Genomic DNA, 13,852 nt, shown 5'->3' with positions numbered 1-13,852 from the left:
GAGAGAGAGAGGGAGGGAAGGGCACAGAACAGAAGGCAGACATGGCACGCTTAAAACATAATTATGTACACGTCACTGACGTCACAAATATGTACAGCACACACACACACACACACACACACACACACACACACACACACACACACACACACACACACACACACACACACACACACACACACACACACACACACACACACACACACACACACACACACACACACACACACGTATGGAAAGGATAAATTATATACAGGCATGGACTGCAAGCATGAAGAGAACCCACACACACACAGAGTAAGCCTGAAACTCACAAGCGAGCATAGAGCGTAGGCACGCTCGCACACACGCAAGCATGTAATACAGACTATAATGTATGGAAATTTGTGTGTGTGTGTGTGTGTGTGTGTGTGTGTGTGTGTGTGTGTGTGTGTGTGTGTGTGTGGTTCAGCTTCATGACTTACTGATCACTTCTGTGGTAAAATGCACATTAACGCATTTTAACCACGGAGCTAAAGTACGTATTATATTTACTACTTCATGTCATATTTTATTCAACCAAATGAACCCGTAAGGATCCACTTAGTGGTGGAAAGTAACTAAATACATTTACTACTGTAAGGACTGTACATAAGTACATAATACTAAGTACTTTACTTGAGTATTTCCAATACTTTTACTTCTACTCCACTACATCTCAGTTACACATATTATACTTCAACTTCAACTTCCGAATAGAGTACTTCAAATACATGTTGATGCCAATACTTTTGTACTTTTACTCAAGTGCATTTCGCTTGTAACATGGTATTTCTACTATTGCATTATTGATACTTTTAAAACATTTGAGTATGTTTTTCCACCACTTTCACTTTCACTCTCACAGTATAATTGTGATTTTACACTATCAAATGCACAATGTATTGCAGGCTTTTAGCATCCGGAGACACTCAGAATTAACTTTGATTCAACTCTGAATATTAGGGTATAACTGTTTAAGCTGTTAATGTAACTCAGAAAATGATACTCTCCTATGAAGAGGGCACTTACACGGGTCCATTTGGTTAATGTCTTCAGTGTCTCATAGTGTGTGTTCTACTTGCTTATGGTAAGTGGCTCGGGATGAGAGCATCTGATAAGACTATTGTAATTGTACATCTTTGTGTGTGCCCGTGTGCATGTGTGTGTGTGCCCGTGTGCGTGCGTGTGTGTGTGTGTGTGTGTGTGTGTGTGTGTGTGTGTGTGTGTGTGCGTGTGTGTGTGTGTGTACTCACCGTCCATCACAGTGCTGATGAAGATGACCACAACCCTTAAACAAAACTGTCCGGCTTTAAGTCAGGCAGTGAGTGTGCATGTGTGCAACATGTGTATACGTGAATGTGAATGTGTGTGCGTGTGTGTCTGTGTGTGTGGATGTGTGAGTGTGTGTGTGCCTGTGAGTGTAGTGTATGTGTGTGTATGTGAGTGTGTGTAGTGTCCATCGGCTCTATGTTCCAGTAACGTTGCAGGTTGCATATACATCCTCTCCTCTCTCTCTCTCTCTCTCTCTCTCTCTCTCTCCTCTCTCACGACTGCTATTCTCTCTCTCTCTGGCTCACCTCTCATTCGCTTGCTCGGCCTCCCCTCCCTCCTTCTCTCTCTCTCTCTCTCTTTCTTAAACACTCCTCTCTCTTGTTCTCTCTCATTTCCCTTTTCCTTCTGCTCCTCCCTTATGCTGTGTACACACACACACACACACACACACACACACACACACACACACACACACACACACACACACACACACACACACACAGTTGCTCTACATTAGGTAGTTGATGGAAGTTCCAGTACAAGAGAGTGCGCGTGAGAGAGAGAGAGAGAGAGAGAGAGAGAGAGAGAGAGAGAGAGAGAGAGAGAGAGAGAGAGAGAGACAGAGACAGATGGAGAGAGACAGACAGAGACAGAGACAGAGACAGAGACAGAGACAGATGGAGAGAGACAGAGAGAGAGAGACATGGAGAGAGACAGAGAGAGAGACAGAGACAGAGAGAGAGACACAGACAGAGACAGAGAGAGTGAGAGAGAGAGAGTGAGAGAGACAGAGACAGAGAGACACAGAGACAGAGAGACAGAGAGAGAGAGAGAGAGAGAGAGAGAGTTGACACAGGTCACTTGCAGCCTTTTCTGATGTTTCACCTCCTATTTCATGTCATATTTAAACAAACTTCTTCGTGGTTCCTAATCATGGCAAAGCACACACACAAACACACACACTCTCACTCACTCGCACACGCACACACTCGCACGCACACAGGTTTCTAAACTGGTTGTTGTGCGTGATCTGAGAAAATTGAACTAGTGGTTTTTAGAGTCAGGTGTTTGAATGTGGGTCACTATTTTAAGACACACACACACACACACACACACACACACACACACACACACACACACACACACACACACACACACACACACACACACACACACACACACACACACACACACACACACACACACACACACACACACACACACACACACACACACACACACACAAGAAGACACCTCAGAGAGAGGAGCTAACTGGCTGACCTATACCAAGGGTTTTGAACTCACACCAGAGGTTAACCACCTTAACCCCACAGTCCACTATTCTGGGCATGCAGGACATATCTGTGAAGATATAGCAGATCTACAAGCTCACAGCGCAATGCGTCGTGCCAGTCGAATGAGTCATATTTATGGCTTAAACTTTAAAAGGTCATGCATTGAAAGAGGCATCGGGTTTTATTTTATTATTATTTATTTATTTTTTTATATATATATATATTTTTTTTTTAATTATTATTATTAATTGTTTGCATACTTCTATTATTCTATTATGTCTATGTATATTTGTATGTGCCTTTTATTTCATATGGTGCAAGATACCGGGGTTGTGGCTCTTTCAGAACGGGAACTCTGGGGGGAGCGGAGGGAAGAAAAAAAAAGAAAAAAGAAAGTTCGAAAAATGTTGTATGATATTTTGATGAGGCATCGGGGCTCTCCCCAGGTTTGGTAGAGGCAGAGTAGCGCCCAGGATTACAGTTTATAGGTCAGGGTTTTTGTTTGCCCCCAAACATCATCTGGGGGACCCCCCAAAATAAATTTGCAAACCCCCGAGGGGTCGCAACCCACAGGTTGAGAACCCCTGGCTTAGGCAATTGGCACCAGGTGAAAGAAAAAAAAACACACGCGCACACACACACACACATACGTACGTACACCGCACGGCATGCACACACACACTCACACACTCACACACACAGTCAGGCGTCAGCTACACTTGACACGCTACTGTTTGTGTGATTGAAGCTGAATTATGTTCCACAATAAAACACACAGTTCACTGCAGAGACATTAACATTTGATATGCGGCTCAACAGCTGGCATGTGTGTGTGTGTGTGTGTGTGTGTTTATGCCCAGCTTGTTTTACATGCACCTTGAGGGGATGTGTGCATGTGTAGGGGTCTAAAAACATACAGCTCACTGCATACAGCCCTAGGGGCTCTGTGTGTGTGTGTGTGTGTGTGTGTGTGAGTGAGAGTATGAGTGTGTGTGTGTACACATGCTTTCTACATGTGAAAGGGGGAGTTTCATTCATGTGTCTTCTGAGTGTGTATTGTACCGTTACAACCCTGATCCTGTGTGCGTGTGCGTGTGCGTGTGCGTGTGTGTGTGTGTGTGTGTGTGTGTGTGAAGTTGACAACGTAAGAGAAGCACATGCATAAAGGCTACAAGGTGACGTCCCCTGTGAGTCACATCGATCTGTGCGCTTGTGAGTTTTAACAGAATAATATTAAGTAACGGCTCACTCCTCACCTCCTCACTCCTCACCTCCTCACTCCTAACCTCCTGGACACAGGAAAACAGAGAGGAGAGAGAGCAGAGGGAAAGATAAACTGATAGGGACTTAGGGAGGAGAGCAGAGGGAAAGATAAACTGATAGGGACTTAGGGAGGAGAGGAGAGGCTTTTTGTGGAGTTATTGATCGTAAGTGGAGACACCGTCATAAGGGCTGTGAGAAGTGTGTGCGTGCGTGCGTGTGTGTTTAATAATTCACATAGGGTCCAGAGAATCTGAGGATGGGAGGAGAGAGGGGAAGTAAACAGAATGAAAATAGACCACCCCATGAGGAGGAGGAGAGAGGATGGAGGGATGAGGAAGAGGAGGAGAGGAGAGGATGGAGGGATGAGGAAGAGGAGGAGAGGAGAGGATGGAGGGATGAGAAAGAGGAGGAGAGGAGGATGGAGGGATGAGAAAGAGGAGGAGAGGATGGAGGGATGAGGAAGAGGAAGAGGAGGAGAGGATGTAGAGATGATGAAGAGGAGGAGAGATGATGGAGGAAGAGGAGGAGAGGATGGAGGGATGAGGAAGAGGAGGAGAGGATGGAGGGATGAGGAAGAGGAAGAGAGAGGATGAATGAGTGACAAATGGGATGACCGTGTGTGTGCGTGCGTGCGTGCGTGCGTGCGTGCGTGCGTGCGTGCGTGCGTGCGTGCGGTGTCTATATATAGGCTGACTGGACGGACATTTATCAAACAGGAAGTTCCTGACGTCCTCTGAAGGTTGTTTAAAGTTCACAGCATTCTAAGGACAACTATAATAACAACAACAACAACAGCATCAAATTCACAACACAACAAATCAACAAAACTACATAACTACAAAGGTGTGATCCTCGGAGAGCAGATCTCCAGCAGAATGATGAATGATGAAGCGTGGACAGACAGAGTCATGTTCAACATGTCCCCTTCAACAGGACAGATGACATTACTGGGAGAAGTTATTCATAATCTGGACCAGCTTTTACATAGACTGACGAGTGCCCAGAGGCACCAGCCAATATTATAATATAATACCAAGCCATATCGGAAAGAAATATCATATTATTATTATTATTTATTAAGTAGAAAGATGCAATCCTGTGGAATTGCGAGTGTGGTTGCCTATCTATATTACAAATTGTGATGTCACCGTATAGCATAGCAAAGAAGTGTATACATACACACATGTAGGAAGTAACTCCCATAAACGTCACATCTGGTTTCAGGCTGGGGGAAAAATAATGGTCTTCCCCACAGAGTTATACAGCTTACGATCCTTTGGATCACTTTCAGAGCGATTTGTTGGACGATAAAAGTAGCCTATTGACAGCCATGAACAATCTGAAAAGCAATCGTTCACTCTCCCTTGGGAAGATGACTTTAATATACAAGAGGGTTTAGCCATGGTTCCACATGGCACTCGTCTGTCATGGTGGAACTTAATCCGATCGGTGGCCCTTCTCTCACAGAATTATAATGTATCAGAATGCAGTACACCAACACAATCTACAAGCTCACAGCTGTTGTTTATGTTCCCACCAGAATATAGAAGCTTGGGTTCAACGCAAGTACTTTATAATCAGAGACAGATTATCCTAATTATATTTATTGCATGCGTCAAGTTGCACAAGCACCAATGAGATCGGAGGTCTGTTTCCCTCTACATTTCCTCTCCCTCGGTGTTACAAAACATTGTTTACATACTGTATGCAATGCAGACAGTGTTTAATTGCCTGGCAGAGACACAAGATAAGATAATGTTTAGAACACGTCATAGTGAATTCAAAGTAATTTAGAGACAGGAGTTTTGACAGGGATCCATTATCGTTTGGCAAAGTGCCTTTCGCTATATAATATCATGCAGGATTTAGGCACTGCTTTAGCGCCGTGTTCAATGCCATGTTTTTAAACTGTATTTTCTGTAAGTTTGAAACGAGGACAGACTTGGGTTGTGTTGTGTGTATAAACTCGGCATGTAAATAGCCCACTTATAATGGTGTTGGAATTGACTAAAAAGGCTTAATTAAAGAGAGAGAGAAGGTGGCAGAGAGGTAGAGAGAGGTACATTTTCATGTTCCATGTGTACACTGAGAGCAGGAACCAAATGATTTGATTGATGGCTTTAATTAACTGATTGCGAAATCAGTTAATTAAAGCACACAAAATCCATGCCTGGACCTATATCCATACTATAGCATCACTGAGTGATGATGTCATAGGTTTTATATGATCATGATGATGTCAAAGGTTTTATACACATCATGATGATGTCACAGGCTTTGAAGTGGTGTATTGTAACCAGTGGAGTGCTAGTTGAGAATGGGTCGTTTATCTGTCAAAAAGGCTCAGCAGCGATGAAGCGGCTCACAGTATGCTACGCTTAAAGAGCTTCATATTCTCATTCGTGTCGTGGTCGTGGGGCCCGGTCGGCGATAGCGGCATGGACGCCATCGCGGGCAGACTAGGGACCATGACGGACGAGCGGTTGCGAGATTTGCTGGTCGAGGCGGGACTCAAATGCGGCCCGATAAACTCAAGCACACGAGGCACCTATGAGAAGATGCTGGCCCGAGCCCTGATGCAGAGAGACGGATCTGAGAGGGGAGACAGCCCGGATGATGAAGAACATTCAGGACTGTTGGAGGAGGCTTGTGACGCAAGACTGAATATAAACCAGTCAGGGATGGAGGCTGAGGGAGGAGAGAGCGTCGCAGTGATGTGTACAGATGGAGAGAAGCCGACAGAACCAACGTTGGTCTTTTATGGCGTTTGCCCTCAGAGGCAGGAGGAGGATGCTTCAGCGCAAGAGGAAAAGATTCACGTCTTTGTAGATCAGAAGACAGCCCTTAAAGTCATGGCAGCAATGAAAGGGGCTCGGCTCAAAGCCTTCCCTACGCGCCAGGGAGCCGAGGTGTTTTCCAAAGGGACGAGCGGGCCCGCACCGGAACGAGGAACGTCACATGTCAGCGTGGAGAAGAAGGCCAACGAGTTCCCCAGCCCCCGAATCCAGGACCTCACGAGCAAGCTGAGGAGAGCCGTGGAGAAGGGTGACCAGAAAGCTGTGGTGGAGCTGCTGTGGGAGAACCCCCGCTACCTGATAGGATCCGGAGACAACCCCACCGTTGTGCAGCTAGGCTGTCGCTACAACGTCATCCATGTGGCGGCCAAAGATGACCGGCCAGGGGTTCTCGGCGCGCTCCTGGACACACTGGACAACCCGGAGTTCATGAGACGCATGTATCCCGATGACCAGGAAGCCGTTCTTCAGCAACGCACTCGCTACGTCGTGGACCTGTACCTCAACACGCCAGACGCAACCAACAACGACACGCCTCTTCACCTCGCCTGCAAGTTCGGATGCCCAGAAGTGGTGGGCTTGCTGTGTGCCCATCCCGCCACACACACGCAGCCGAGGAACAAGTACGGCCAACGGCCCTGTGACGTGATCTGTGAGAGGAGAAACCACACGTCGGAGATAAGGGACCGGATTAAAGAATACCTTGAAGACAGGTGTTATCTGCACCTGCTGAGAGCCACAGACAACAGTGTCCAGCCTGTGATTACGTTGACATGTTCACCAAGAAGCCGACTAAAGCAGGGTGTCCACCCTCTGGATTTTGGATGGAGAGGGCATCCAGTCGATGGCAGCCTGGCACTGAGAGCGTATGTGGGACCTCTTTCTCCTTCGAAGGCAGAGGAGTTCTATAAACTATGGAAGAATCCACCGCGGAACCGGGCAGAGAAGCCAGTGAAGGATTTCCACGCGGTCCTCAGAACTGACCCAGACAGGGGAATGGAGCACGTGGGGCGGGAGATGGCACACGAGATGGGCCACCACTGGGCAGAGTACTGGCACTTCCTGGACTGTTTTGTCGACCTGTCGACCGAGGAAGGACTGGACAGGCTGGAGGGCTACCTGGAGGAGAAGGAAAGGAGCGCGTCTCACCAGAACACCGGGGACGTTGAACTGATACCTGCTTCAACAACCGCCAAAGGACATTTATCACCTTTCACCACAGACGGCTCTGTGCCTCCAGGATGTGATCTTCTGCAACAGCTCGAGAATCTCTCGATCTCACCGGACGACCAAGAGGAGGCAGAAGACAACCTGGCTACATCTGGTCCTGTTAGCGAAGACAACCTGGCTCCATCTGGTCCTGTTAGCGAAGACAACCTGGCTACATCTGGTCCTGTTGGCAGGGAAGGAGAAGTAGTTCCATCATCTTCCACGACAGACGGTGCTGCGTCTCTAGCATGTGTTCTGCTACACAAGTTTGAGAAGCTCTCGATCTCACCGGACGATCGAGAGGAGGCAGACGGTGCCGAAGACAACCTGGCTACTACGTCTGATCCTGACAGCAGTGAAGGAGAAGGAGACCGTCGGTTTTCCAGATCCAGACCCCCTTCTCTCGCACTCCCAGGATCACGTTCCCGTGATCTTGGGAGTGCGAAAGAAGAGACATCTGGCCTCCATAGTGCAGCGTGGGGGACAAGGAGCAGCGAACAGAAGAAGACAGAGGATGACGGCGACGCATCGAACACCTCTTCAGAGGAGTATTTGACCGCCGACGAGGATTTGGTCGATCGTCGGCGCGGAGAGCGCGAGAGAGAAGACACCGGCTTGCTTTCTTCTCGCCTGCCTACAGAGGGTGCCGGTGAGCGCAGCACATCGTCGGCCCCGGGACCCAAAGCCAAGGTGTTGTTCTTCGTGGAAGGAGGGGACTTCCCCACCAGGCTGGACCACCACGTTCTGTACGCTGTGGATGATGTTCAGCTGAGCACTGAGAGACACCCGCTGGTCAGCAGGTGGAGGAACGCCGTCCGGAAGTATCCGTCCACGCAAAGACGTAGCTGGACCTCGGAGTCTCACCAAAGCCCAGAGTTTCACTATGGAAAGTGATCAATTTGATCCTTGTCTTCAGAAAATGGATCAAATTGATCACTTTCCATAGTGAAGCTAATGGATCGCTATTTTTGGAGATTATTTTGGAGATTTTGTAGATTCTTTGGAATGAACAATATAAAACCATAACTGACTTAAATATAGCTGCAAGCAGTGATAATACAGGGTCAAGCAATAAAGACTTAGATTAAGAGTTATTCACGTTTTAAGATTTTTGATCCCATCCATTAAAATGGAGCCGGACCACTTTGGATGACGTGTAAAGGCGGTCTGTAGGACACATGCTCAAAAGGACAATTCATAATAATGATGATGAGGCAACACAAGAATTCAGATTCAAGAGACAAGACTTACATGACCTGTTCATGTATGGAAACCCCAGTCTGACTCACAGAGTCACAATAGGGCGACAGCCTTTATAGCTCACTCCCACAACAACCAAACCCCCGACATAGCCTCAGGACTTTGAGCCAGTACAACAAATGGGACAGTGACATTGTAAAACAAACAGCACCACAGGGGTGTGACAGAAAGATAATATCAGACTGTAACTTTAGAGGAGATACTCTTTATAACGGAGTATTATTAAATGTTTATATCTTAATTTCCACGACAGACGGACTAGCCGAAAATGACTGAATTGAATGTTACCCAATGGACGCTCCCAGCCTGTAGACCGGTGCGGTCTGTTATGAAACGATTAATGGCTTTTGATTAATCTCCGTCCTGGGCGTTGGGTGTAATTATTTAATAGGACAGAATGTTAATAATGGTGCCAAACAGAGAATGTTCTAACCTTTACACTGACTCAGCCAACTCATTTACAGATTAAGTTGTCGCAAGCCAACAAATGATGTGCTGTTTATTGGACAATAAACAAAGTTTATAAATTACACAGTTGCGACGATGTTGCAACCTCATTGCATGATTACGTAAAAACAAAATCAGAAAGCTGTTACACAATCTATTTGGGCATTTGGCAAAACAAATAGTTCAAGATGCGTTTGCCAAAACTATGTCATGACATCAATGACTATGACATCAATCATCCATGCATATTTGGGCATTAGAATGCATAGATATATATTTTTTAAATCACACCCGTGTGAAGTGAGTGGTGCAACTCCGTGTGGTGGTCCCGGGGGGGGGGGGGGGGGGGGGGGGGGGAGGGAGATCATGACCCACAAGAACGCACCCAGGGTGCCGGCCCGATTCCAGCGAGCCGCCCCGCGTCAGAAACGATTGAGAAATGACAGAGTTACCGTGTGGGGGTCCCTCTACTGTACCCTCTACTGTACTGTACTGTCACTGTACTGTACTGGCACACCTGAAGTCACCATATATACAATTAATATGTGCGTGTGTGTTTGTGTGTGTGTTAGGTTGCGCACAGGTGGTGAAAAACAACCATGCTGTTGTCGTGCTCAGACGCACCCAGGCAGCCACCCACCCAGCCACCCACACACATAGCCACCCACCCACCCAGCCACCCACACACATAGCTCCGTAAGGGAGTGGTTGCTCCACTCAAAAAGATGCCTCATTGGCCGCTGCAGTTCACAGGACTTCAATCCGTGAAGCGGAAGCTTCGCAAGAAATTGCATTCAACAGAGACACGTGCCCCAGAGGCGTGTACCGTTCTACAAGCTCAGAAAATAGCCCGTCTGCAAGATCACAACGCATCTGTGACGCAATAGAAAGAAGTGCAGACCAAGTACTGAGCCAAAGGTCAAGTTTACAGTAACACTAGGTTAAGTTGTAACACTGAGAGGTCATTTTTTACATTTTTAAGTTGATTATCTTTGAGCCCATGAAGCTTTCAGAAGATTCCCCTTCCATGACTATCATCATCCATCATCATTCCATCAAAATGTTTGTCTCCACCAGGCCGAAGGCATGGGGGGAGAGTATGTTTTGCACTCCGTCCGTCCGTGTGTCCGTCCGTCCGTCCGTCCGTGTGTCCGTCCGTCCGTGTGTCCGTGAGCAGCTAATCTCGGCCACCGTTAACCCGGTCGATGCCAAATTTTGCACACACACTCCCTGGATGCCAACGATGAACCTCTGCCCCAAACTTTCCAGAACGGCCTGTTATAGCGCCACCAGGAGGCCGCTTTGTGCAAAACAAGTTTTTGCACAGTACACCTACAGATTTTGTCCAAACATCACAGCAAATTGGTACACAAATCGCCACAACTCCTCAACGCAGCGTCCCATTGCGATGAAACTGTGCACGCATATTCCCACTAGGCTGAGGAAGAATCCTGGTGGAGACCTGTGCCCAGAAGGGCACTTTTTCTAGTTTAAATATGAATTTAAGCACATGCTACTTCTGTCCCCTTTTTCTTCAGTCATGCTACATACAAGTCTGAACATACATATTTAACATGAATCCAATATGTAGTTGGAGCCCATGCTTCATCTCTCTCTCAGCTAAGGGGTCCCTGCTTCATCTCTCTTTCAGCTAAGTGGTCCCTGCTTCATCTCTCTCTCAGCTAAGGGGTCCATGCTTCATCTCTCTCTCAGCTAAGGGGTCCATGCTTCATCTCTCTCTCAGCTAAGGGGTCCATGCTTCATCTCTCTCTCAGCTAAGGGGTCCATGCTTCATCTCTCTCTCAGCTAAGGGGTCCCTGCTTCATCTCTCTCTCAGCTAAGGGGTCCCTGCTTCATCTCTCTCTCAGCTAAGGGGTCCATGCTTCATCTCTCTCTCAGCTAAGGGGTCCATGCTTCATCTCTCTCTCAGCTAAGGGGTCCATGCTTCATCTCTCTCTCAGCTAAGGGGTCCATGCTTCATCTCTCTCTCAGCTAAGGGGTCCCTGCTTCATCTCTCTCTCAGCTAAGGGGTCCATGCTTCATCTCTCTCTCAGCTAAGGGGTCCATGCTTCATCTCTCTCTCAGCTAAGGGGTCCATGCTTCATCTCTCTCTCAGCTAAGGGGTCCATGCTTCATATCTCTCTCAGCTAAGGGGTCCATGCTTCATCTCTCTCTCAGCTAAGGGGTCCTTGCTTCATCTCTCTCTCAGCTAAGGGGTTCATGCTTCATCTCTCTCTCAGCTAAGGGGTCCCTGCTTCATCTCTCTCTCAGCTAAGGGGTCCTTGCTTCATCTCTCTCTCAGCTAAGGGGTCCATGCTTCATCTCTCTCTCAGCTAAGGGGTCCATGCTTCATCTCTCTCTCAGCTAAGGGGTCCATGCTTCATCTCTCTCTCAGCTAAGGGGTTGTTGGCCTGAAAAACACTGAAGACTGCTACTCTAAAGAGTTCTACCCTGTGGCTTTTAGAGCCAAACACAAGAACAGAATATGATATAGAGGAGGGAAAAAACAGGAAGGCACGCACACAGGCACGCACACAGGCACACACGCGCACGCTCACACACACACACACACACACACACACACACACACACACACACACACACACACACACACACACACACACACACACACACACACACACACACACACACACACACACACACACACACACACACACACACACACACACACACACACACACACACACACACACACACACACACACACACACACACAAATCTTTCAGCACCACAGAGTGCAGGAGAGCATAGAAAGAGAGAGAGAGAGACTGTCATATCATTTTCAAAGGCCCCATTTACACTGGCAGCCAATCAGATCTGTGCCACATCAACATTGAAATCCCATTTGTTTAAATAAGTGTAAACTTGCAGACAGGTCACATTTCCCAATGTGACTTGAGCCACATTCATTCAGAGGTGATTTCATTTCATCTGATTTGAGGCAATCTGTCTGTCTGACCGCAACAACCTGATCTAAATAGATTCCATGTGACTTCACTGACTTGTCTGCATTTAGACTTATTTAAACAAATCAGATTCCAATCTGGATGTGGCACATGCAGATCTGATTCAGGCTGGATTTGGCTGCCAGTCTGAACACATCAGATCAGATGTGTGAACGGTCGGGGCCAAAAGATCAGATTTGAGAAATTGTCGTATAAAATCACCGATGTGTGTGTCGTCCGCATGAGGAGTGACGAGGAAAGGCAGGACAAAGGTTTCTCCAGATCTCAGCGTTTATTTGGTAAAACACAAGAGAGTCAATCGCTACAAAGCAAGCATGTCTCAAAGGTACATGCCCATCGTCTGTTCCAACCAGCCTAGTGTGAGCCAAAAGAAGACTCGTTCGAACAGCCTCGTTCACAAGAAATACAAGGTGTTATATACTTCAGGTCTGATCCCTCCTCTCCAGTAGATGAACTAGGCACTTCCTGACTCTTTTGACCAATGAAATCTGGGCTACTAGCTTATTCATGTTTACAGGGTTACAGAGGCGGGCCTCTCTGGCAGAGACACTGGGATTAGTTCTAATTTTGCACTAAAGCAACAGATGACTACTTTAAAGATATAATGGCAAATTGTAACATAACATAACCGGTCTTTAGATGAAAAACTGAACACTCTAATGAACATAGTTAAATATAACAGAACTGAAATGGAACAGAACAGAAGAAGTGAATTAAAACAGTTTGACCCAGTAACGAACACTATAATCTTATAGTCTCATAGTACCTTTTAAATCAGTACAGGTTGCACTCACTATTAATAGTTATAGAGTCTCATTATTCTCTTATACCAACAGATTGTTAAAAGTCATTCTTAGAGAAAGGTGGCACAGTTACTTAGTGAAAGTCATTGACAGAGCGTACCCAAATGGTCACCGGGGAAAATTCCAACCTCTCACTCTCCAGGGGACCGAGCTTCAAACAGTTAGAACAATAGCTTCGGATTTCAGGTGTGAAGTGTAAACTCAAAGTAGTTTGATGAGACATTCTAGTGACAATAGTACTTTTGGTTCATGGAATTATACGACAAAAAAAATCAGATTTGACTGAATGTGACTGCAGTCTAAATGAGGCCTTTTTTAGGCAGAGTTTTGGAGAGACATATCCACAATGCAAACATCTGAGCAGGGGTTTGGCTCAGTGCATGTTGTGTATATCGCTTTAGAATTCACTTTATGTTGAACACCGTCCTATTACTCCTCACATCCTGTGTATTTATTGCCTCCTCCTGGTTTATCCAGTAATTTTAGATGTTTGGACTGAT

The 13,852-nt window shown here is 46.6% G+C and overlaps 1 protein-coding gene across 1 annotated transcript; it reads left to right on the top strand.

Moving 5' to 3' along the window:
* Nucleotides 1–6,289: 6,289 nt before the first annotated feature.
* On the top strand, nucleotides 6,290–8,749 carry LOC310862146 (ankyrin repeat and LEM domain-containing protein 2-like; the record flags this gene model as incomplete). The annotated part of the gene is made up of 1 exon (XM_083769881.1): nucleotides 6,290–8,749. One exon carries the CDS (start codon nucleotides 6,290–6,292, stop codon nucleotides 8,747–8,749), a length of 2,460 nt encoding a protein of 819 aa, XP_083626007.1.
* Between the last annotated feature and the right edge of the window lie 5,103 nt (nucleotides 8,750–13,852).

This window comes from Protomyctophum parallelum, assembly GCF_964188405.1.
Source record: "Protomyctophum parallelum genome assembly, chromosome: 7".
Taxonomy (NCBI): domain Eukaryota; kingdom Metazoa; phylum Chordata; class Actinopteri; order Myctophiformes; family Myctophidae; genus Protomyctophum; species Protomyctophum parallelum.
Note: the sequence above shows the minus strand (reverse complement) of the source record. Positions and strands in the feature narration are given on the sequence as shown.